At 43.8% G+C, this 26,540-nt stretch overlaps 1 protein-coding gene across 1 annotated transcript in view; it reads right to left on the bottom strand.

Annotated features, from left to right (window-relative positions):
* LOC124561379 overlaps window positions 1–23,618 on the bottom strand; it is a 105,842-nt gene extending 82,224 nt beyond the window's left edge. Inside the window, exons 1-3 of the mRNA XM_047130936.1 lie at window positions 23,595–23,618; window positions 23,171–23,210; window positions 17,089–17,223 (exon numbers count right to left, since the gene is read on the bottom strand). Coding sequence (XP_046986892.1) covers window positions 17,089–17,223; window positions 23,171–23,210; window positions 23,595–23,618 — 199 coding nt within the window. The remainder of the gene's footprint in view (window positions 1–17,088; window positions 17,224–23,170; window positions 23,211–23,594) is intronic.
* Between the last annotated feature and the right edge of the window lie 2,922 nt (window positions 23,619–26,540).

Raw genomic sequence — 26,540 nt, 5'->3', positions numbered from 1 at the left:
ACTATGGGACTTAGCATCTGAGATCATCAGTCCCCTAGAACTTAGAACTACTTAAACCTAACTAACCTAAGGACATCACACACATCCATGTCCGAGGCAGGATTCGAACCTGCAACCGCTCGGCCACACCGGCCGGCTCCATGCATTCAAATAGGAATTTGTGCCGAGAAGAAGACATCCTTTTCGCGAAACTATTGAGACAGTTTAGAGAAGCGACATTTCTGGAAAACTGCAGAACGGTATTGTTAACCAGCTACGTACGTGTTATGACAGTGCCGTGAATAGAAGATGAGAGGATTTTGCGGCAGTGTATGGAAAGTGATTTTTGCCGGCCGCTGTGACCGAGCGTTTCTAGGCGCTTCTGTCCGGAACCGCACGCCTGCTACGGTCGCTGATTCGAATCCTGCCTTTTTGAAAGGTATTTTTCCCTCGCTCGATTCGCTAGTAGAACAGGAAAGTTCATGACTAGCAATGGTAAAAGGTACCTTCCGCCATGTTTGTAGAGTATGTATGCAGATGTAGGTGTAGCCTACACTAACTTCTGTCACATAGAGTGGGTTATACCATGATGTCGTCCCATCTGCGGCATGCAGTAATGTAACTGGGCAGTCAGCGTCAGAAAAGAAGTTAAGATATTCTACAGAGTAGCTAGAAACAAATAAATAAATTCTGGTTATATTTTCGTCCCATAATCGGTCTACTAAATTGTCCTTTTTCAGTGTAGGAGAGGAGTTCAAAAGGAAATGCAACACATTGTTTTCTGAAAGCAGGTTGATTTTATTTGAGATTCCGATAGACAATATTATTCTCCACTCTTTCAGCTAAAAAACCCTACTTTTCAACATCATCTCCGTTCAATGCGACAGCCTCACACCATCTTCCTGAGAGGACCTGGTGTCACATGGTGTCACTGAACTGGTCGACGTCTGAGCAAACGTCTTGCTGCATCAATAACTTCCTCATTATCCACGTACTGCATCCCGCGGAGTGCATCCCTCATACAGCCAAATCGGAAGGTGCGAGTCCCGTGCTGAAGGGTTGATGAGGAAGAACACTCCAATGATTTTATGAGCTCTTCTAGGGTGCATAAACTTGTTTGGGGGGCTTATTCTGTCATGGAGGTGTTTCACTGTGATTCGTCGATCACCTCCAATGAGAGTGTTCGCACATTCCAATACTGCAGGAGTCACATCTGTATGCAACCGGCCGGCACGCGGGAGAACGGACAGGTCTAAGTGACCTTGTTGCGATGATGACAGACGCCTGGATCAACGACTGACCGTGCTTTTGTTCACTGCCAGGTCTCCACAGACATTCTACAAGCGCCTTTGTATATCAACGATGCTCTGATTTTTCCGCCCAGATGTTTGGATCACATCCTCATTACAGACGTCATTTTGAAGACTTCGTACAGCGCCGCCACCTGTCTGAACTTCACGAAAATATTCCACGATGCCCAGCAACAAATTCTGAATTTTTTCAGCTGAAACTGGCTGAGAAGAAATATAAGTTCCAATGCTTATTGAACGTCCCTTGTATATTCCTACTACTCATGAATATCGTATACGGCATTTTTCCATGTGACATATATGTTTGTTTTTGGCTGCAAAGGGGAAGGCAAAAAGCAGCGATCTACGTGCAGTAGAGAAATGATTAAATTTAATATTTTATGTTCACAGTACATTCTTCTATGAGGTGTTTCATCTTTGTTGTATGAACTGCGACGCCATTGTATAAAAGTGGGGGATCTGGTGCATCTTACAGTCCCAGCGACCAAAAACCTGCGGCTCCACAGCACCAGATTTTCCGTAGCCGCGCATGTGAAAAGCTGTTTCATATACAGGATGAGGCAAATAAAAGTTCCACGGACGAGTGGGTACGACTGAACTATTGTGGCAGCTTCATCGGAGGAGAGAAAGACCGACAAGTACTTCCAAAACGATGGAGCAACTGCCCATACAGCCGGTCGAATCTTAGAGCACGTTTACACAGGCTACACGCCTGATAGAGTTGTTTGTTAGCAGAGGTCACGTATGTCGCTGCCCTAGCTGGCCACCCAGGTCACCTGACCTCTCATCGTACGATTGCTTTGTGTGTGGAGGTCACAAGTCTTCAAGAATTGCAGACTATGTAATTCCAGCAGTCCAGCTTCGATCCTCCTTCAGTAACGTGCTGGTCATGGATAAAAGTGCCCCGAGGTGAATGGTGTCCACTTTAAACATCTGTTATAGTCAGGTAATTAATGCATTTCCTTTGCTCTGTTGTGTTTCTTTTTACCCTGGAACTCTGTTGGGCCACTTTTATTTACCCCACCCTGTAGAAACGTAAGTGCTATATGCGTTAGACTGTCAGAATAACCAGTATAGCGGGGATTACGTGACTGAATCTCGGAACTAATCCATCAGTCTGGCCACATCAGACAAAAACTTCACGTGGAAGTATTCTGTGAAATGTGCACCTGGAAACGGAATTATCATTTCATACCTTAACCTCTTGTGATCCACAAGCAACCAAAGACTGTTCATTAAGTTTGATGTAGTTTTTTATTTATTTATCTTTTGTTATCAGTATTCTGACTAGGTTGATGCGGACGACCACGAATTCCGTTATTGTGCCAACCTCTTCATCTCAGAGTAGCACTTGCAACCTACGTCCCCAATTATTCGCTGGAAGTACTCCAATCTCTGTCTTCCTTTGCAGTATATTGCCCTCTACAGTTCCCTGTAGTACCATGGAAGTCATTCCCTGATGCCTTAACAGATGTCCTATCATCCTATCCCTTCTTATTGACAAAGTTTTCCATATATTGATTCCCTCACAAGCTCTCCGAAGAAGCTCCTCAATTCATACTTTGCAAGCCCACCTAATTTTCAACATTCTTCCACAGCACCTCATCTCAAACTCTTCAATTCTCTTCTGTTCTAGTTTTCCCACAGTCCATGTTTCACTACCATATAATGCTGTGCTACAAACGCAAATTTTCAGAACTTTTTTCTCAAATTAAGGCCTATGTAAACTTATTTGGGCCAGGAGTGTCTTTCTTTGCCAGTGCTAGTCTGCTTTCTATGCCCTCCTTGCTCCGTCTATCATGGTTTATATTGCTACATAGGTAGCAGAATTCCGTAACTTCATCTCCTTCGTGATATCAAACCCCGCTATTAAGTTTCTAGCTGTTCCCATTTGTGCTACTTCTCATTCTGTGGTCTTTCTTCGATTTCCCCTCAACCCATATTCTGTATTCTTTAGACTCTTCACTCCATTCAACACTGATGATAACAGTCCCATCAGTGAATCTTATCATTCATACCCTTTCTCCCTGAATTTTAATTTTAATTTTACCCTTAAAACTTTCTTTCATTTCCATCATTGCTTTCTCGATATATAGATTGAACAGTAGGGACGGAACACTACATTTCTGTCTTACACCCTTTATAATCCGAAAACGTCGTTCCAGGACTTCCACGCTTATTGCTCCCTCTTGGCTCCTGCCCAAATTGAATATTATCCATGTTTCGTTATAGCTTACAAATCCAATTCCTGTGTATGTGTTTTGATTTGCCTTTAGTCTCGCTTCCATTATCAACAAAACCGTCAGAACTGCCTCTCTGCTGCCACAAACTTCCCTATAGCCAAACTGATCGTCATCTAACACGTCTTAAACTTCTTTTCCTTTGTTCTGCATATTATTTTTGTCATAAAGTTGGATGCCTAAGGTATTAAGGAGAATATGGTATAATATTCGCATTTGTTAAGTATTGCAATCTTTGGTAATTGTGTGGATGATGTTTCTCCGACCGTCAGACGGTATATCGTCAGATTCATGCATTCTACCCATCAAATTCAGTGGTCGCTTTGTTGACAATTCCCCCAATGAATTCTGATAGAATGTTATCTATTCCGTCTGAAGTATATCATCTTAAGTCTTCCATAGCTCTTTTAAATTCTAATATCGGATCCCCTATCTCTTCTATATCGACTCAAGTGTGTCCTTCTGTCTCGTCATCAGATAAGTTTATCCTCATAGAGACATTTGAAGTACTATTTCCATCTATTTACTCTCTCGTCTGCATTTTACAGTGAAATATCCGTTGAACTCTTAACCACTTTTGCTTTTAATTTCATCTAAGGTTATTTTTACTTTAATATATGCTGTCTCAGTTCATATGGCAATCAGTTCTTTTTGCATTTCATTTTTGATGTTTCCATGTCGCCCTAGGTTACATGCTCTTCCGTTTTGTTTCATTACTAAGTGATTTATATTCCTGTATTCCTAAATTCCCTGAACATGTTTGTACTTCCTTCTTTCATCAATCAACTGAAGTATTTCACTTATCACCCACGGTTTCTTCGCAGTTATCTTCTTTGTACCAATTCGTGTCCTGAGACAGGATAGAGTGAAAACAGGGGGTTTAAGGTCAGTCTACAATTTCCGAGCGAGTAGTAGAAAATGCAGAAAGACAAAGTCCCTGGGAAGGCACGTTGATGACTTGGATCGGCGGCAAATATTCTCACAGGGCATCTACGAAGACGTGAGTTCTGGGACGCTACTGGATGCTTATAGCAGGAGAGTCATGGAGTCCATAGATCTGATTAGTGGTATTTATTTGCGATCAGACTAACTACTACAATTAAGGCTAATTCTGAACATTAGAAAAAGCAAAAGGAATTAGCTGCACAACACAAGCCAGTGTCTGAAGCCACGGGGTGGGGGTGCTGATAGAAGTAATGGACACCAGCAGCACGTTAGGTGCTAACTTGAGAGCGGCACTCCAAGTGAGAGACGTGTCGGAGCTCACTGAGGCCCGCCGCAAGCGATACGGAGTCGGTGCCCTAGCGGTCTGACTGGGGACTTCCTCGGAATTGAAAAACATGGGTTTTTAATGAATCGTGCCACCACACCATTTCTGTTTCCTTTAGTCGACCCACCGATTCACTGGAACTTACCAAGTTTTAGCAAATATGGCGAGTTTTGCTGTACCTAAGGGTGCCTCTGGTCAACCACACTTAGATTCCTCGCCTACTCCTGCTCAGTATCAACAGCGTTCCACTGAAAGCTAAACGTCATTGGTAGTCCTATTATGGCCAGCAACAATATTGTTTTACGTCACTGGGCCGAGTCCTCCGCCCTTCTGTGGGAGGAAACTGCTGTAGTAGCTCTCTAACCTTTGTAAACCCACCGACGTTGCAGTTCTCAGGGGCTTGCAGCCTCCGCTAAGACGTGCCTTTTCGTGCCCACCTTGTACAGTGACGCCTTACGAGAGCGTGTGGGCTGTGCACGGAATTACCAGCTATTTCTCTGAGGTGAAACTTCTCCTCTGGTACAGCTGTACGGAGCATCCGCTGTTTGCACGTCTTCAGTGTTACTGTTTATCTCTGGTAACACTACCACTTTTGCCTGCTCTCTACATTGTGTTTCTAGGTTGCTACCTTGGAGCGCCTTTGAAGGCTCCAAATAGGCTAAAGCGTAACAATGTACAAGTCATTATGTCATCAATATACGACACCATGTTTTTATTTACAACTGCGGTGATTCACCGTTTCAGAGATTTCCAGCCCCTGACAACTTAACTGCCTACTGAGCTGTTCCTTATTGCTGTACTGTAGCCTCAGAGAACTTCAAGTGTATCTCGTCATTCCTTAGTACTTCCGTATCCCACTTCTTGGCGTACTGATTCTCCCTGACTAATATCTTAAACTTCAGCTTACTCTTCATGACTATTAAATTGTGATCTGAATCTATATCTGCTCCTGAGTACCCCTTACAATCCAGCATCTAATTTTGGAATCTCTGCTTGATCATGATGTCATGAAACAGAAATATTCCTGTACCTCCAGGCCTTTTCCACATAATACCCCTCCTCTTGTGATTCTCCAATAGGGTATTCTCTATTACCTGCTGACATTTATTGCAGACCTCAATTAGTCCTTCTCGTCTCCCATTCCTAGCAAGAATCCCATTTCCTCCTATTACTCTTTCTTTTACTCCTTCTACTGTAACCGCATTCCAGCCGGCCATGACTATTAAATTTTCATTTCCCTTTACGTATTGAATCATCGCTTCAAAATCCTCTCATACTTCTCTAGCTCTTCATCTTCAGCTCACCACGTCGGCATGCCTGGCCTATCGTTATTAGTGTTGTTTTGCTGTCTATTCTGATGGGAACAGCCACTGAACTCTTCACTCTCTGCCCCTCCTTACCATTCATAATCAATGCAGTTATACCATTTTCCGCTGTTGTTGACATTACGGTTTAGTCATCAAAATGGTTCAAATGGCTCTGAGCACTATGGGGTTTAACATCTATGGTCATCAGTCCCCTAGAACTTAGAACTACTTAAACCTAACTAACCTAAGGACATCACACAACAACCAGTCATCACGAGACAGAGAAAGTTTATTCATCCAACTGTAAATACTTGTCTACTTTCCTTTCACTTCATTTCAATTTTCATATTTCCTGTCTTGCCTACGATGCTCAAACTTCTGCCATTCCACGCCCCGACATGTAGAAACTTATACTTTCCTTGGTAACTTGTTGCACTAAATATGATCCCGTATGAAGTGCAAGCTACAATCTGAAACGTTCTCAAAATAAAACAAATACTTTTATGCAACGTTCAGAAAAGACTTGAAGTGATATTTATTGTGTAGACATGAGACGCTCATTCTGTTGGGTTGTTGGGTTTTTTTGTGGGAAGAGACCAAACAGCGAGGTCATCGGTCTCATCGGATTAGTGAAGGATAGGGAAGGAATTCGGCCGTGTCCTTTCAAAGGAACCATCCCGCCATTTGGCTGGAGCGATTTAGGGAAATCACGGAAAACCTAAATCAGGATGGCCGGACGCGGGAGTGAACCGTCGTCCTCCCGAATGCGAGTCCAGTGTGCTAACCACTGCGCCACCTCGCTCGGTGCTCATTCTGTACCCCAAGTATTCGTCTAGTCGTAGCAGCAATGTTTGCTTACCAACATTCTGTAAACGTATTCGCTTCATGTTACATTAACTGTTAATCATAGCGCATTTTCTGCCATTAAACGCAGGAAAATGAAAACGCAGATGTGTTATCTGTGAACGTCATTTTAACTTACTCTATTTACCTACAGCTAAATTTTAGAGAGGACTTTTCTAATGGGTGTACTCTATCAAATTACCGTGATGTCTGTAGCATAATCTAGTAATTAATACACTGAAATATCAAGTTCAGAGGTAACGTGCTTCAAATCGTTTGAGGTCGATTACAAGTGGTAACGGAATAATATTGTTACACTCAGCAACTGAAGACGGCAGACGTTGTAAATAATCATCCATTTTTTGATAAATATCCAAAATTAAGACAACAAGTCAATGATATGTTACCTCGCGGAACATGTCGGACATATTTGAATTACTTCCCAAAAGAATTCCAACGGCGACGCTTTCATACAGGACACACGTCACCGGCGAATATATATTCTAATACAGGCAGCTGCTGCTGGATATGTACGACCCGGGGAAGGAGAGCTCCAGTACGGTATACGGTTACAAATGAAACATTCCACCGGCATTTGAATTACATTTTATTCTCTTCCATATATTTTCCTCCGCATTCACATTTATAGTGGCCCGGTTCTACGGCCGCTGGTGCAGCCATCTGCGACACCTCCCTCCCTCCCCTACCCACCCCATACTCCCAATAATTGCGATCGCCGCGCGGTTGCGTCTGCAGATCGACCAGCACGAGCCCTTGTATTTGCATTGAATCGAGAGCGGACTCGAGGGCAGCGGTCGATACATCGATGCACCTGCCAGGTCCGGGCTCGCTCGCCTCGGCACGTGTTCCTCCCGTCGCAGGATTACTTCCGACGTCGCGATAAGACATGACCGCCTTCTTGTTTCCACTGCTATCTCCCTCGTCTTGTATCGCAGTCGTAAATATGTGTCCCGGCAGCGAGTTCTGCCGGTATCTCTCTCTCTGTCTCTGTCCTGTCTCTCTCTCTCTCTCTCTCTCTCTCCCTTCTCTGCGTATTAAAGACATAAATATTTCCCCTGATAAACCGGAGTTTCCCTACCTGAGGCAGCAAGAATAATGTGCGCATCTACGGGGTACGGCAACAGCTGGAATAAATGGAAATTCTTGAGATATCAAGACGTCTGCTTGCTACACAGACTCAGCAACAGGCATGCGCTGTCCGAGTATTAATCCTGACAGGAGACGATGTTTTGCCAAGATAGCTTGGCTCGCATTCCCGTGGAATGACGAGTGCTCATTGTGCGTCTGGTGCTCTAGTGTGAGGAATAACTCACGTATTTAAACAAATTAAATTATCGAAATGTCCTTACTAAAACCATAAATTAGTGAAATCACACTTTTCTTGTTCTGATGATTTTCTTACGAATATATTGGAAGACACTGAAGTCAATGAAGGGAACAGTAAATCAGCTGGAGAAAAATCAAATAAGTTTTCAAGAAGATCATACGAAACGTGGGGCAAACATATCTGATAATAACTAGTCCCCAGTTTCCCTCGATTCTGGTACACCTATTGGGCGATGATCAAATCAATAAATTCATTTAATAAGATCCACTTGGATGAGCCTTACGTGGCTGTCTAAGCACATGTCTTGAGATAAAATTACTTTTCTATCGCAAAGCTCCGTTGTCCTTTGTCAGTGTTTGCTTTTATCCTTATTTCGTGGAAAGATGTTCTAAGTGTGACAATTATGCTACCAGTCTCATTCTGGGAAAAACTTACCTTTGCATGTACTCTGTACATGTGCTCTACAGTTAATGGTATCGTGCGTTGAGGTGGGTGTGTAGTGTAAGAGCACCACTTCTCACCTTGACTGCAGCGTTACACAAACCCAGATCACGCTTTAACATGACCTCTGAAAGTGACAGGAAAATTTTTCTGAAATAATTCTTTCCTTTAAATTTTTATAGGCTTTTACCGAATTGATATGTTAGCATCATACGATAGGGTCACTCAGAAGTTTGATACGCACTAATCTTCTTTATCTTAGGGAGATGCTTACTGAATTGGTGCAAATCTGGTGTGAAGGTATACATTATCCTTGACCACAGATTGTAGGAGGTCTATCTACTAACAAAGCGTTCTAAGATTCTCGGTTGTTTTTGCACTTGGGTATCAGCTACATGTCTGCAAATATAGATCCAGAAAATATGCATCGAATAAAATAATCTAAAGACCTAGCGACTTTTCGACTAACTTATTCTCACGTTCTAAAAATCTTAACAACTCTCGTAAGCGCGAGACCACACTGTAAAAGAGCCAGCTATATCTCGCCACAAGAGATGTGGTACAAATTTCGTCGAGGTGAACATCCTCTCTTCAGTATCTGCCATAAATATATATTCTACAAAACGGGACACGGCCTATCCCCAGAAACAATGTCACTAGGTTTGAAATTCTTATTGTTTCATTTACTTCTGTTAGACCTTGCATAAGTATACTATCTAAGAGACTTGTATCTTGCCACAACTGTCGTGGTGGCACCAGATATGAACTGCAGTTCCTATCTCGCTGGAACGGTTTTTCCTAAAGACGAGTCTCAAATATTTACATTCATACTGCAGATAGTATTCGTCAGATATTATCATATCTTTGTGTGCTATTGTGCTCTAGATTTGTTTTCTACAGCACGGTTAACAAATTATTTATACTAGTAGTTGTGCGATGGTTTCCTAGACACTGAATGACGAAATCGGACAGATTTACCCTGTACAGTTCCCTCTAGCTATTCTCTGATGTTTGAACACATGTCCCGTCATCCTGAATTTCGTCTTGCCAGTGGTTTGTGTATGTTCCTTTCTTCGCGGTTTCTGCGGAGCGGAGAACCTCGTCACTCAATATCTTATAAGTCCATCTGATTTTCAACATTCTTGTGGTATGTAATGGGCGAAAAATACCGGTGTCGTGTTCAGATCTTGCACCTCAAAGTATTCCCTGAAGAAATTCGCTATTGCTGGTGACTGTTGAGATATCATCGCTTTGCCGTCCATCCCATAATATACTTCGGTGGACGTAAAAGAAGTTGTCGGTAATGTATGATAGAACAATTTGACGGGACAGTTTGTCCAATAAAAGTACACTGCGTAAAAATTCGGTCAATTGTTTTGTTAAATGATTTGTCTGAACTCATGAAATAAAATTGAATAGGCTATCATTTGACGTACCTCATTTGATGTACTCAACTTTAATAATCACATAAAGTTGTGTAAAAATTTTTTTCTAACCTGTTTTTCTTCTTAATGATGATCACTTATATTTGACCAACTTATTCAGTCTTCTTTTTAAATTTTCTAGTTTTGTTCAGAAAACGTGATTTTACTGTTACCTCATTTGCTTTCCAACCGTCTCCTCTTTGCTAAATGTTCTAAATTTAATAACTGATTCGGATGAAACATTTTAACGGTTAAATATTACACCAATGAAACTTTTGCGCTCAGAATAACTAGGCTGTGAAAAGATGAACTCTTTGAAACCTCATTTCTCTTCCTAACGTTTGCTTTCTAGAAATGTCCTAAATGTAGCACTTAATCCGAAGTAAGCCGTTTTAAAAATCAAATGTCTCACCATTCGTTAAATTTTAACGAGAATTAGCTGCATCTTGAAATGCTAAGCTTTTTGCCATGTTTGCCTCATAGTGTCTTCTGTTCTTGAAATTTAGTGCTTGATCGAGGAGAGACTTCTCGACAGTTAAGTATCACACCTACATAATTTTACATGTGAAGAGTAGCTAAGCCTCGAAGAGAATTTTTTGACTCTCTATCTATTTAGCAGCTTGCAGCGGTTCGTAAACTACTTTAGTTGTCCCTAATTATATTTTTCTCAATTGCTCTGATTATTTTCAGGCAATTAAATACATTTTTACAATGCTACACACCATTTTGATAGTCTATTTCTACATTTCCCACTCTTCGTCAGGCTATGAGAATTGTGGCACAAATTTTTCCTAAAATCGCTAACTAATTTTTATTGATTACCTGGATTACTTTCAAGTAAAAAAAATCGTGTTTTGCAAAACTAAGTTTCACGCTGGTCAGTTTAACACACCATTTGTCTACTTTACAATGTTCTTTTGTCTATGAAAATTCAGACTAAAATCCGTTGTGTAATTTGTAAGAAGATTTGTTCGCGCTACGCTCAAATAATTGACGAAAGAGATCCGGCATATCTTCCACAGTAACCTTGTAGAAATATAACCTAAACGTTGATTTCGTCTGTCATAATCTTCTTGAGTAGTTCAATATACGCCTGCAAATTAACGAAGTCAGAAACTCTGTCCGATGCAATTAGATTACCTTTTAGCACCTACAGTGAACAGAAGATCTGCCTTCAGGAATCCAAAAGGTTTCAGTGGCTGGGGATCACGTGTTATTAATGTCTTCACCCGTTCATCAGGTATACTAGTAGCCTGTAAAGTCTTCCCTGGTTTTCTAAAGACTGTTGGATCGCCACTGAGCTTCCTGTATGTATTACGCTCCAATCAATATAACATTTTCTGACGATAGGCTGGCTCTGAGCGCTATGGGACTCAACATCTTAGGTCATAAGTCCCCTAGAACTTAGAACTACTTAAACCTAACTAACCTAAGGACATCACACACACCCATGCCCGAGGCAGGATTCGAACCTGCGACCGTAGCAGTCCCGCGGTTCTGGACTGCAGCGCCAGAACCGTTAGACTACCGCGGCCGGCTCTGACGATAGTTGTCAGTCTTAATAATCAACGTAGCATTTTCTTTATCGGTCGGAAAGACAATCAGACTCTCGTTACCACCTAATAACCGTCACACCCGTCGGTCTCCCTGTCTGGCATTGTATTTCGGTAGCTTATCTTTCGCTGGGATTCGTGTAGTAGTCAGCTTGACGTTCTCCGCTGCGTCGTGCGTGAGTTGAGTAATGAATGCACTGTGCTGTTCTGTCAAAAATAAAATCAGTATTCATCGCTAGAGTGTACATAATGAAGGACCTTTGTTCACTGCGGAACCATTGACTTTGCATAGATTTTGGCTGGAAAGAAATTTCCTTTACTGCTTAACCGTCATAGTTTACATACTCGTAGGAACGCGTTACCCTTACGCATTGACAGTTAGTTGACAAGCTCTAAGATAGAAATTACATACATACAGCTCCATTAATGACGTCGACTGACCAACTGTTCGTGTATGAAACTGCGATCTGTCCAGTTGATGCAGTATTTTCACAAAGACATCATATAAACAATACACTAATTGATCCGTTATAATCTTTGAGAACTGTGATTTCTAAATCCTGGACTTGACATTGCTTACCATTCCTTTCAAGATGAACACTTCCCCTAGGTAAACTGTCCCGATTTCCGTGTTTATACGTCGTAGTTGTTTCAGTTTCTATAAACGTATCAAATTTTTATCATCATGCTCAAAAAAAATTTCTGATCACTCTACCTGCTCAATATATTAGCAGTTAAGGGAATCTCTGACAAAGACAGATTTCCTTGTCCACGACCCCTCATTCCGAACTTCAGCTCCGTTTGCAATGACCTCGTTGTTAACAGGTTGATATTCCCTTGTATTACTTTACGTCGTGCCTCCGACATGACTTTTCCTAATACATGGGGAGGGCAAGATAAAAGTGGCCCGGAAAATATTTACAGTGAGACTGAAGCGAGATCTAGCTTTGCTCATGAACATCACAAGTTTTATTCGCTATGCAATCCCTTTCTCACATTTGACGCTATGTTTTGCTTTGCCTACAAATATTTTCTACTAATTGTGTTCAGCATAGAGAGTGGAAATGAGCGTTTGACGTCGTTGGCCGGGAGGCCCCTTGCGGGGCAGGTCCGGCCGCCTTGGTGCAGGTCTTATTACATTAGACACCACCTTGGCCGACCTGCGCTCCGAATGAGAATGAAGACAACACAACACCCAGTCCCTGAGCGGAGAAAATCTCCGACCTAGCCGGGAATCGAACCCGGGCCCGTAGGACGGCAATCCGTCACGCTGACCACTCAGCTACCGGGGCGGACTGGATAGAGAATGAACACTTGCTATTTTCTCTTGAGCACCATTTTCTATTGCATTCACTAAATACATCAGTTCCTCTCACTTGTTAAAACGTAATGACAGCGAAGCCTTGGAACAGAGCACTCTGGAGACGCGCATATGTAGGCACATGACAGTAGGACACTGATGCATCAATTTACTATTTTCTGTGACTGGTTGTCCTCCTTCACTGAACAAGGGCCATTTTCGAGTCAAATTTGTAAATATTTTCCGAGCCAGTATCATTTTTCCAATGCTGTGCGATGGAACTTGACGATCGAAATGACCCAGTACGCTACGACTGGAACACCGGTATGGAAAACTTGAGGCCGGAAGTACTTTTTACATGATGTGCCACTGCCAAATAACTTAGCGCAATAAAACGTGGAACATACACAGAAACAACTACTACAGTACAGTATGATACAGAACGTAAATGATAGAAACACCTAATGAGACGAATGGAAATGACAGTTTTATTCAAAGACAACAATGTCACTCAAGTTACCGCGATTGATAATGGTCTCCTGCCCATAACGAACAGCGGGATATGGTTTTTAAGACACTGCTGCTCATTCAAAATCGCAACAAAGTAATCATCTAACTCAGGTGAAATTTTCTGCGCGCGTTTGTGGAGACGAGAGATGCACACGGTTAGAATTTCAGCGCAGACGTAGAGCACGGGCACCAATAGTCCCAAGTCCGAGCGCTATGTAAAGGGGAACAGATGGCCGTTGGGGCAAACTTAGGTTATTTTGCGTAATCAGCTTCAGTATGCCTCGTAGAAGCCAGCGAGCGTCTTTCGAGAATGCCTCGGGGTTCGACCGAGCAAGAAATACTTTGGTTGCTAAATTGTCTTTGTTGTTGGTTTTATTTAAGGTTTATGATTTTTCTAACACTTTGTATTTCCCTTTATTGGTTGATTTGGGTTCTTATTATTTTATACTTTATGTCTTTATAATTCTGGCCTTTTTAGTTAAAATGACAATATTTTTAGTTCATTTATGACTATAGTGATTTCCCATTATGACTCAGAGAAATTGGTGGTCGTGTCGGACGGAACCAAGCAACAGTGATGCGCGTCTGTAATCGCTGGATGCAGGAGAGAACGACGGACCGCTACACGTAGGGACAGGCATACCGTGTGCGTGTCAGTGACGGATCGCTCAGCAGCATTACGAACCAAATCACAACAAATTCAGTCTTTTCCACAAGAAGCAGTGTCCGCGCGTGCCACTCGAAGTCGTTTGCAGCAGAGTGGACATTCCACAAGGTGTCCATTGGTGCTAAGAACGGCGGATGGGGACAACCGAATAGAGCGACATCGCTTTTAACAATGAATCTCGATTCTGCCTGCACCACCACGACGTTCGAATTAGAGTCTGGAGATACCGTGGTGAGAGACTCTTGAATTCTTGCCTTATGCATCGCCATACTGGTACTGCATCCGTTAATATGGTTTGTGTGGTATTGGATTCCACTCTCGCATATCCCTGGTAAGCACTGCGGGAAACCTAACCAGTCAGCGTTACATCCCGAAGTGTTGGAGCCTGTCGTCCTCCCATAACTTCGGAACTTGCCGACGGACACAATGCAACACGATAATGCTCTGCCACATAGGGAGCGCAGTGTTCAAAACTTCTTCGTTGCCCGTCGAACTGCATATGTGCCTTGGCGTCGCTATTCTCCTTATCTCCCACCTGTCGGAAACGTCTGCTCGATGATACGGAATGACTGGCCCGGTATTCACCACCCACTGCTACACCAGATCACCTTTGGCAGTACATGGAAGCAGCATTGCTGTTATACCCCAACAACAAATCCAGAGCCTCTTTCATTCACTGTCGAGGCGTGTAGCAGTGGTTAGTGCTTACAGCCAGCAATGGCGACACCACTAATTAGTAATTTCATCATCTTCCGCAATTCTCATGAGGCTGTACTTACAATCATGTGATCTTTGCATGACGTGTTACCTCCCAAATCAAATTGGTTGTGATATCTCCAGTTGTTTTTGGTGTTGCATTTTCTAAGAAGGCAGTGTAACATGTGTGACCAAATAAGCAGCGTGCTCCCATACCGGCCATTGGGTTGGTGAAGAGTACTTGTAGCAGGGCGTTCCATGGCTCCACAAGCGCGATTGGAAACGGATGCCGGCCATTGTGGCCGAGCGGTTCTAGGCGCTTCAGTCCGGAACCGCGCTGCTGCTGCAGTCGCAGGTTCGAATCCTGCCTCGGGCATGGATGTGTGTGATGTCCTTAGGTTAGTTATGTTAAAGTAGTTCTAAGTTCTAGACCTCAGATGTTAAGTCCCATAGTGCTTAGAGCCATTTGAGCCATTGTTTTGAGAACGGCTGCGTGCGCGTCGGTGCATGTAGGAGTGCTCAAATACGTCTCCGCAACGTGGCTGCCAAAGATACATGTTCCCTCCCTCACGGTGTTGAATGTGCCGTCCCCCTCCATGCTGTTACATCCCTCCTGCGTTTTCATGTTATGCGTCAGTGGGAAGAGGAGTGGCTGGCAGTCGGTGAAACTAAGCTGCGTCTGGTCAAGGCCACCACGCGGCCATGGCGTACGTCCTACCAGTCATGCAGGCGGGATGAGGTTCTCCTCACTCGCCTCCGCATCACGCACAGTCCCTTAACGGATGGTTTTTTACTCCGGCGGGAGGACCCCCCAATCTGCAGTGCTTGTGGCGTCTAGATTACCGTCCGCCACATTTTACTTGACTGTCCTTTATTCTGTGACCAGAGGGCGGTGGTTTCCTTGCCACCGGATTTGCCCTCTATTTTGCAAGACGACGCAACGACTATGGTTAAGGTCTTACGGTTTTGTGTCCTGTCCAATTTGTTGCCTCTGATTTTAGGGAGAGGATTTTAATGTGCTGCTGGGTGACTGGCTCACCCAGGTTTTAGGTAAGTGGTCGGCCAGTCACGATTACCTACTTGTTTCACTTCGATTTCTGATCTATTTTCCTTGTGTTTCCTTTCCTTTTTTAGTGCGTTCCTTCTTCTCTTGTTTTGCCTCTGTACGTGAGGATTTGGAACTCTGTCAGGTCTGTATCTTTTAGCCGTTCTCCTTGTTCGCTGTCCGTCTTCGTCCCTTCACCGCATGTGTTCCTGTTTCTATGCGTTTGGGCGCTGATGACCACGCTGTTTAGCGCCCGGAAACCTCAAACCACACACATACACACACACACGCAACGCTTCCCAAACGTACCTGATGGGATTTAAAGTACGGGAACAGGCATGCTAGTGTGTCGGCCGAATATCTTCTTGTTGCAAGACCTCCTGTATCTGTGCGGTTCCATGCGGTTGCGCATTGTGACGCATTAAAATTAAGTTCGGGCCGAATTCAAGCCTGTAAAGACGCACATAGGGGAGGAGTACAGTGTCATAATAGCGTGATTGGGTGAGAGTACGGTGCTCAATGGTTTGGAAGCCAGTATATCTATGTAACGTTACGCTTCTCTCCCTATAACACGTGGGCCATCAAAATTGTCATATTTAACAACTTTTCTGGTTGCATTAATTGTTCCTATATCTCTCTTATATCCATCATGAATCGCTGTTCCATAATTGTAATTCTTGTCTTTGAATTAAAGTGTCTTTCGTGTTTGTCTCAGTACATATTTCTCTGTTGTTTTCAGTTCTGTGCTGTAGCCCTTCTTCAGATGTATGGCCCAAGTTGCGTCTCATTTTCTATCTTGGCAGTGACATATCACGCGAACGCTAATTTGTCCTTAAGTTTCACGTGCCAGTGTACATTCACTGTGTCCCATTGGCGACAGTACAAAGATCTGTTTCATCTTAATGTTTTGGATTGTGGGATGAATATCATTAAAATTGTCCAAGCATCTGAATGTACACACATTTTTCACCCATGAAATATTATTTCATTCTTGTACGTTACCTAAGACGTGACTGCCTTGCAAGCCGGTCACTAATTGTAGAGACAAAAACAAGTCAGGATTCCCCCTTACGGCAACCGTAGTCGGAAGATGTTACTAAAACCGGCCTCAACTAGAGTAGGAGGCAGGACAGAGAGCAGGCAGGCGGCACTCACGAGAGCAGTAGCGCGGCTCGTCCGACTTGTCGCCGCAGTCGTCTGCGCCGTCGCAGAACCTGTCGAGCGCGACGCAAGGGCCGCCACCGCCGCCGCCGCCGCACGGGAACTCGGACAGCCGGCAGCGCGGTGGGGTCGGCGGCGATGGAGGCGGCGGGGGCGACACGGCCGCCAGGCCCGCAGACACCAACGCCAGCGTCATCAGCCAGCGGCCTCCTGCTGCCACGCCGCAGTCCCCGCCGGCTCTCATGTCTGCGGCCGCCACCTCAGCGCTGCAGCAAACCACAACCGTCACAAGACACTGGTCCAATCCTGCAAGAAGTTGAGGTCGCGCGTGTAACAGTTAGTCGAACTGCAAGTCAGGTGCGATTGTAAACAGTTTTTCAACATGCAGTACCTTGTAAAACCTAGATCAGAGTCGGATTTCATTTATACGAGAGGTGTTCCATATTCATTTACAGTTAATTTTTTCCCCGTCATTGGCGGTACGCCCGTCGAATCGTTGTTACAGTGGTACGTGTGTAGTACTTAAGTCCGACAGTAGAATAACAAGGAGTGTAAAACCTAAAATCTAAACTAAACACCGTCCGGAGAAGCCATGAAGCTCCAGCGTTACCGACCGGCCGCTGTGTCATCTTCAGCTCAGAGGCGTGACTGGATGCGTATAAGGAGAGCTATGTGGTGAGCACGCCGCTCTCCCGCCCATATGTCGATACCGATACCGGAACCGATACTTCTCATTCAAGTAGCTCCTAACTTTAAAAGAGGTGCCTGGCCCATTACAAGGAACTGGGAATGGCAGGGCCTGCCCTTTCACCACATAACGTGGACTTTGCTCACAAAAGTGTAACTTTCCAACGTCTAGAACGGAGGACTGGGGTCGAATTTGATACAGAAGTGTCGGCGCATCAGATAGGATTAGGGCCTGGCTCAAGGATCGTCTATCTCACTGCATAAAAAATAACCACCACGATCAAAGAAAAACTACTCATTCGGTTTACAATCAATTTTATCATCTTAAGAGGAGCATTTTCAGTAGGGGGCCTTGCAAGCTAGCATTTCCTTGATTTTTCTATAAATGGGGTTAACACTTTTCATTGAAAGTCGAATTAAAAGCACCACAATTTATTATAAATTGAAATTACACTTGTACAAACGAAGTATAATTATTGAGTATACATTTCTTGTTACCGATGGACGTTAATACAAGAGTGGGGGGCGTAGAGGGATATGACCTCAATTCAGCATTCACCCACAATACTAGCGTTCGAAATGGACAAGGAAAGGTGGGAGCTGACCATTCAGAAAAGAATTTACTCTAATAATCAGTGAAAGGTAAGAGACGGGATCCAATACCTAATACGTAAATATATTGAAAAGGCAAACTGTGAACTACTAGTGGATGCACGTTCTTAAAGCGGCCTCCCGTCCTTAAACTAATAACATTCATAAAACTCATTCTGCAACACATTGATTTACGAATATCAATAACAAGAAACGCGGGCCTCGCTACTTCTGGTTCAATTCAATCGTGTGCAGACCTACTCGCCACGTGTTCACACGTGGGCGACAACGAAGGGAAAACCTAACACACAAAGGCCGTTATGAAATGTTCGCCAATATCATGGAGTATTGGAGAAGGAAAGACATTCGCTGCAGGCAAAGTAGTTACGAAAGTGGTTGAATTATACCGAACGTGATAACTGAGACTCCCGCGTATGTTTTGCATACTGCAACCGACCAGGCTCTGACACCAAGTCCAAAAACAAAATAGCAAAATGACAACGAAATAAAAGCAATGAGATGCAAATCCTCCCGAAATTAAAGATCACCTAACATTTCAATATGTATTCGCGACTCAATCCGCTTCTGAATCTAGCAAGAGCACGCATGCTTACCAGCTTGCAACCGTCTTCTTGTGGATATCGCCACCGACTCTTCACGACTGCTAACCGCCTACCGGCCGTTGCTCCAGCGGTGCCGAGACTTGTGGGGGTGGGAATTGGCGCATTTTTCGCCGGCCAATCCGGATGTACGGATCTGTCGCCGAACTAGCTGCCATTCTAGCAGACATTCCTGACTTGGCGGAATGACTTGTGAGTGGATACAATTTAGTCAGGGAGTTGTCAGGTAGGCCTCTTTACAGAGCCAAAAGTGCTGGAGAAGCTGAGTTTTAGGTTGGTACTCCTACTTAGAAGAATAAGAAGAAGGACTACTTTCACTTCTCCAAGCCGTTCAAACTACCGGCTGATGCTTCCAAGCTAAAAGGTCAGCGCGGGAAAAGGAAAGCCAACACGGCTAGCTGATTGCTGAATATGGAAATAAAATAAAAGTACCTTGCTCCATTCCTCTCTCCAGTTTCATTATGCAGTCATACTGAAATAATCAGCAGAATAGCAGGCATGTTATTGCCGTATTAGTAATGGTAATAAAATGACTACAATATCGTAAATCGTAAATCAGTGAAAGAAATGCTAGGTTCATGCACGTCTTTCAACTTTACCTCACAAGCTCTGAATGCACCGCACTTACCAACAGCGCTCGGCATATCCACCCAAGTGCAAGCCCAGTTCAGCCGTCAGATAACCTCAGTTATCTGACGGGAACCGGTGTTACCACTGCAGCATGCCGTTGGGAGTGTCATTCCTGTACAGCCCAATTTCCCAGCTGAAATCATTATGTGAGTCTGAGCGCCAAGAATAGCGTTGAAAGGGGTGATTTCTGTGGAAGGAGGCTGTAAACACTGGGGGTATTCCAAAACGATCGGTGCCTGTGTGACGAGAGTGTGCACCGTCACTAAAAGTGCTCTTGCAACACGACAGCGCTCTTCCTCATACGAGTCAGAAAACAACGGTTTCCGTAGGATTCCTATTAGCCAGGCCCATCGTATTCTCCAGACGTGGCCCCCCCTGGAGACCACCTGTACTGAATTACGAAGGAACTTCTAAGTGGATATTATCTCAGACTTACAGGAACTGCAAGCGGATGTCTTGCACTGGATGCGACGGAATACGGAAAACAGGTTCGACGAAGATCTACAGAAGTTAAAGAGGCCAAGACCGGAGTCACTTGTAACGGGCTTCAAATGCTCGTCGGGATCACCTAATGTAGGTTTATTGTCGTTACTTTGTAACTTTAAATCTTTCAAGTTAATAGCTTCGTCAAACTTCCGCATCAGAACTGGCGCTCTTCCTCTAAAATAAGTCACAGTGGCTTGCACACTGGACTCGTATTCGGGAGGACGACGGTTCAATCCCGCGTCCGGCCATCCCGATTTAGGTTTTCTGTGATTTCCCTAAATCACTCCAGGCAAATGCCTGGATGGTTCCTTTGGAAGGGTACGGCCGATTTCCTTCCCCGTCCTTCCCTAATCCGATGAGAGAGATGACTTTGCTGTCTGGTCTCCTCCCCCAATATAACCCAACCCAACTGTAAGTCAACGCGATCTATTACAGTGAGCTTCGTTGATTCCTTGAAAGTTCTTGAGATGCTTGTCTTGGTACACAACAGAGAATAAAAAGTAACGGAATAATCTTCCAGAGAATAGTTTCTCCAGTTGTGCGGTGAAGAGCAACAATCGACATGTCGACTCCTCAGTTGAATATAACAATTAGGCTGTAATGATGTACCGATTTAATAGCCTGCATCTGAAACATACATCGCAACTATTAATGACCAACTAAATCGTCTCACTTGGACGTACCGGTGAGTCCAGTGTTTGCAATTAGTCAACTGATCAAATAATGCTCGAACATTGCTTGCTTCCTCATCGCATTGTGTATTCTACTAAAACACTCCATTGTCTTGCAACTCGAATTATGAACCTGAGGCACATTCGTTTCTGCTTCTACGAACTTTTACAGTTATGAAGCACATGTAGTTCAATCAAAGCCAAGCTAAGAGCTCACACGAGTGTAACATTACTATCAACCTGCGACATGGCTTCTTATGAGTTCAGAAGTTTATCGTGATTAGGATTACCTCTTAGCACAAACTGAACTTCCACAACATGTAAAAGAACGTCTGACATTTGATGAAATCACACGGACGAATAGCAATTCGATTTATACAACAACACTTCCGCGTTCCAAGCGAGCGCTACTTCTTACTTAGTGACCCCAGCAGAGATGGACAATCACCTGTGGAAGTGGACGAAACGCGCTATATCTTTTAATTAACTACTTACGTTGTTTGTTCAGTGCAGTTTGTCGACTGATTTTGACAGATATGGCTAATTGCCAACGTATACGAACATGAAGCCACGAAGAAGTCATCAGTTATCGTTTAGCATCTTGTTCGACCCATACTCCACTGAAATAAATATGTTGATTGTCTTTGATTGATGCAAAAAAAGAACCAACGTAGGACTGTACATTTATGTGGAACTGAAGTTAATAAACATCTACCGACTCATAAGTTTTGTATATTGAAGGTCTAGTCTTGTCTTCCGGGGCTGATACTGTTCTTCAAATTGCTACCATGTTCAAAGAGCGGTCATGACCTCATCGTTCACCACCCTAAACCACTGATCATCACCATCATCATCATTACCACATTTAGGGACTGTTAGCTCTAAGTGTATAAGCTTACTTGTGCGTCATATCGTTATGCTATATGTGTCTTACCTATTTAATTCAGTTTTACATAGTCTCCTGGTTGTTATGTAGTTAGAGCACTTGGTGCAAAAACTCCATACAAGCAGAACTACATATCAGCACTACCGTATGTTTACTTTCCATTTGCTCATGGCAACTCTGAGACATTAAACAATATTTTAATGTTTCAGCATAATCACAACGAACATTTTTTTCAGCTAAGGTATATCGTAAGTAACGCACAGAATATAGTGTTATACTAGTGACCTGACTGAACCTTGAACGGGTTGCCCTAAGTAACTACGCCCGTGTCACTTGTCTGGCGTAGCAGCAATATAAGATACACATGAACCTTCCTCGTGAATGAGATTGTTACTCAAAACAGAATCAAAATACCAAAGGTAGTTCCTGACGACAGGTTCAGCATATTTGCACGAAATATTTATAAATTATACACACAAACTTTCCTCGTTAATGAGTCTACTTGCGAAAACGGTATCACAATCCCTACAGTAGTCCCTGAGCTTGCCCTTCACATACAGGCACAAGAAAGCCGTACACACTTACAGTGACCTGAATACCATCAAAACGTGTAACAGCCGCAGGATGCAGAAAAGATTACTCGTTGATACTTATGATGCGCTACTGACGAAGCTCGAAGTCTTTCCGAGACTGCCATGGAACCTAGGACGTACGAAGAACAGTCACGAAATTGTAGCACATAAATGGGGTTTAGTTTCCCCAATTGTTGCTGTGTCTTTACCGATTTAATTTAATTTTGTTTCACTTTCTATGCATATTAGGTTACATTAATCATTTTTTTCAGATATAAGAAACTTTATTATTGAATTTCTACAACGCTTGATTGTGCTTACTGCCACCACGCGTTTTGAATGACCAGTGAAAGGGACTCAGGAGAGAAGACCTCCATGGAACTGTAATAGACGTGTCAATAAAACGTATACCCGTCTAGGAATTTGCAGGTTGTCTCCATCAAGCACGTCCCGACTGGCATTGGCAAAAGCTCACCGCATGGCCGCCAGCAGAGTCCGAGTGTAGTAGGGAAATAAAATACTCAACCTGAAAATATAACTGGACTTCTCCTCCAGGTTGGGGATTGAGCACTGGGTAGACAACAACTCACCCAACGAAAAAAAAAAAAATATTACGAAACGTCAAGACCTTACTCTATATGAAAATGGAAACAAGGAACATCGGAAGCGGTTTACAGACGGCAACTTAAAGATTTGAAACATGGACCGTTAGAACTTCGGCAACAACTTGGGCTCTCAATATATTACCGGAAGAACTCAAGAAATATTAAATTGATGTAGTAGCACTACGAGCAACAAGAAACCGTGGAATAGGAGAACTCTAAATAGATAAACAAATTTCATACTATAGTAGACCGGGTAACAGAAATTTCCAAAACCAAATAGGTTTCATGGTAGGTAAAAGAATAACAGGAAAAGTAATTTGTTTTCAACCGATTGGTGACAGGATAACTGCTCTTAGACTAAGAGGTAGCTTCACCAATATAACAATGGTTACGTCAATGCCTCAATTGTGGTAGCGGAGTATGAAAAGAGGATTCTGTTAAATACACTCCTGGAAATTGAAATAAGAACACCGTGAATTCATTGTCCCAGGAAGGGGAAACTTTATTGACACATTCCTGGGGTCAGATACATCACATGATCACACTGAAAGAACCACAGGCACATAGACACAGGCAACAGAGCATGCACAATGTCGGCACTAGTACAGTGTATATCCACCTTTCGCAGCAATGCAGGCTGCTATTCTCCCATGGAGACGATCGTAGAGATGCTGGATGTAGTCCTGTGGAACGGCTTGCCATGCCATTTCCACCTGGAGCCTCAGTTGGACCAGCGTTCGTGCTGGACGTGCAGACCGCGTGAGACGACGCTTCATCCAGTCCCAAACATGCTCAATGGGGGACAGATCCGGAGATCTTGCTGGCCAGGGTAGTTGACTTACTCCTTCTAGAGCACGTTGGGTGGCACGGGATACATGCGGACGTGCATTGTCCTGTTGGAACAGCAAGTTCCCTTGCCGGTCTAGGAATGGTAGAACGATGGGTTCGATGACGGTTTGGATGTACCGTGCACTATTCAGTGTCCCCTCGACGATCACCAGTGGTGTACGGCCAGTGTAGGAGATCGCTCCCCACACCATGATGCCGGGTGTTGGCCCTGTGTGCCTCGGTCGTATGGAGTCCTGATTGTGGCGCTCACCTGCACGGCGCCAAACACGCATACGACCATCATTGGCACCAAGGCAGAAGCGACTCTCATCGCTGAAGACGACACGTCTCCATTCGTCCCTCCATTCACGCCTGTCGCGACACCACTGGAGGCGGGCTGCACGATGTTGGGGCGTGAGCGGAAGACGGCCTAACGGTGCGCGGGACCGTAGCCCAGCTTCATGGAGACGGTTGCGAATGGTCCTCGCCGATACCCCAGGAGCAACAGTGTCCCTAATTTGCTGAGAAGTGGCGGTGCGGTCCCCTACGGCACTGCGTAGGATCCTACGGTCTTGGCGTGCATCCGTGCGTCGCTGCGGTCCGGTCCCAGGTCGACGGGCATGTGCACCTTCCGCCGACCACTGGCGACAACATCGATGTACTGTGGAGACCTCACGCCCCACGTGTTGAGCAATTCGGCGGTACGTCCACCCGGCCTCCCGCATGCCCACTATACGCCCTCGCTCAAAGTCCGTCAACTGCACATACGGTTCACGTCCACGCTGTCGCGACATGCTACCAGTGTTAAAGACTGCGATGGAGCTCCGTATGCCACGGCAAACTGGCTGACACTGACGGCGGCGGTGCACAAATGCTGCGCAGCTAGCGCCATTCGACGGCCAACACCGCGGTTCCTGGTGTGTCCGCTGTGCCGTGAGTTTGATCATTGCTTGTACAGCCCTCTCGCAGTGTCCAGAGCAAGTATGGTGGGTCTGACACACCGGTGTCAATGTGTTCTTTTTTCCATTTTCAGGAGTGTACTTGGAGATAATTAGTAAGACACCAGGTCACGATATGAAAGTATGGAGCTTTCTAAGTAATATATTGAGGTTCATTTAAATCAAGAAGATGGAAGTACATAAATGGAGGAACAACGAATATATCAGAACATAGACCTGTCAGTTGCACCGCCGACAGTGAAAGAGGCTTTGGCGTAAACAAAATACTAAGAAACAACCAAACCCCAGGGACTTGCGGAGTAGCAGCTAAACTACTTAGAAAGGGAAGAGACGCAGCTATGAAATAAATACGCAAAATCTTGAGTAACATCTAGAACGGAGAAAGAGCGAAAAGAAGCGAGTATGGTACAGTCCACCAAAAGGGCAACAAACCAGAATGCAGAAATTATGGGGGTATTTCATTAAGTAGCACTGCCTACAACGACATGAGGTTCTCCAGAGGCTTAGAAAGATGCGGAAAAGAGGTAATAGATAAGACACAGCGAGATTTATGAAAAATCAACCGACCACCGATCAGATATTTGTACTAAATGGAGCCGTATCAAAATACAGGAAATACAACAGCGTAATCCTAATATTGTTCGTTGATTATATGAAAACCCTCTGTGTTATAGAAAAGAAAAATTATGGGAGATGGTGAAAAAGGTTCTGTAACAAAAGTTACACTGTAAAGCCCAATAACGATAGTGAAAATGGAAGGCAAATATTCTATGGCTTTAAACGTGGAAACAAGAGTCAGGCAACGGCATGGCAGAAAAGCATTCTTGTTCAGCGTGATAATATAGGAAGCACTGGATGCAGCAAGCAATGCAGAAGAGGGAATTAGGCCAGAAATAAAAATTAATATACTTGCATTTTGCAGATGATGCACCATTAATCGCTGAAAATGTAGATAACCTGAAAATACTGGCAAGAAAGCTATTTAAAAAGCAATGGATACTGGACTACAGGTCAATGGCAACAAAACATAATTGAGGAGGGTAGGAAGAAATTGAAAGACAAATAGGCTGGTTAAACTGAAGACTGATAAACACATGTCTGAGGAAGCAGATGAATTTGGATATCTAACAGTTGTAGTAAACAACAGAAATGACGAGAAACCAAATACACATATCAAAAAAGGTTTTGCATCACCTCGGTCCCCACAACTGCACGGTCACCGCCTAGTTTAATGCCAAAAAGACTTCTTGTGCAGAGAGGCTGAAAGCAACGAGGTGGGTTGGGTCAGAATAACGCGTCAAGCTTGTTGGGTTGGTAAGACCCATACGGGTGCGCCACTAACCCAAAACAAATGTACATTAAGCGTGTTTTATTCAGGAAACCGTTCGAAATAGAGAATACGTTCACATGAAATTCTTTCTTCGAATGAACGATTCTGTCTTACCCTTGAATACTGATAATTCCTCGTGGGACACCTCATCTATCCCCTAGATTTCTGCAAGAACATCTTGCTCGTTATACGCGTACCCTCTTTTGACCTCCCTGTTCTTTCTTCGTCGTCATTCTCCACTCTCACAACCTGATCCAAACATCTTCCACAGAATTTTACTTACAAAACCTTTATCTTTTTCTCGGTATTCTTATCTGTTCTCCATATTTCTGCTCCACACAGTAACACTGATTACAGTTTAGTACATCCATATTTTGGTTCCTCTTGAAAGAAGTTGTTATGATGGCAATTTGTTGAGTGAACATGATGCTCTGGATGCCAATTTGATACTCGCTTCTACACACGTCAAAAAAAGTTTTGCATCACCTCGGTTCCTAGAGTTCCAGGACAAGTACATAAAACTGGAGTAGAGAGCAATATAGACGTCATTAGCCCGTTTTATTCTTCATGAAAACCACACA

The sequence above is a fragment of the Schistocerca americana genome, chromosome 1, assembly GCF_021461395.2.
Source record: "Schistocerca americana isolate TAMUIC-IGC-003095 chromosome 1, iqSchAmer2.1, whole genome shotgun sequence".
In the NCBI taxonomy this organism is placed as follows: domain Eukaryota; kingdom Metazoa; phylum Arthropoda; class Insecta; order Orthoptera; family Acrididae; genus Schistocerca; species Schistocerca americana.
The sequence above is the reverse complement of the archived record's forward strand: the minus strand, read 5'-3'. Positions and strand labels throughout refer to the sequence as shown.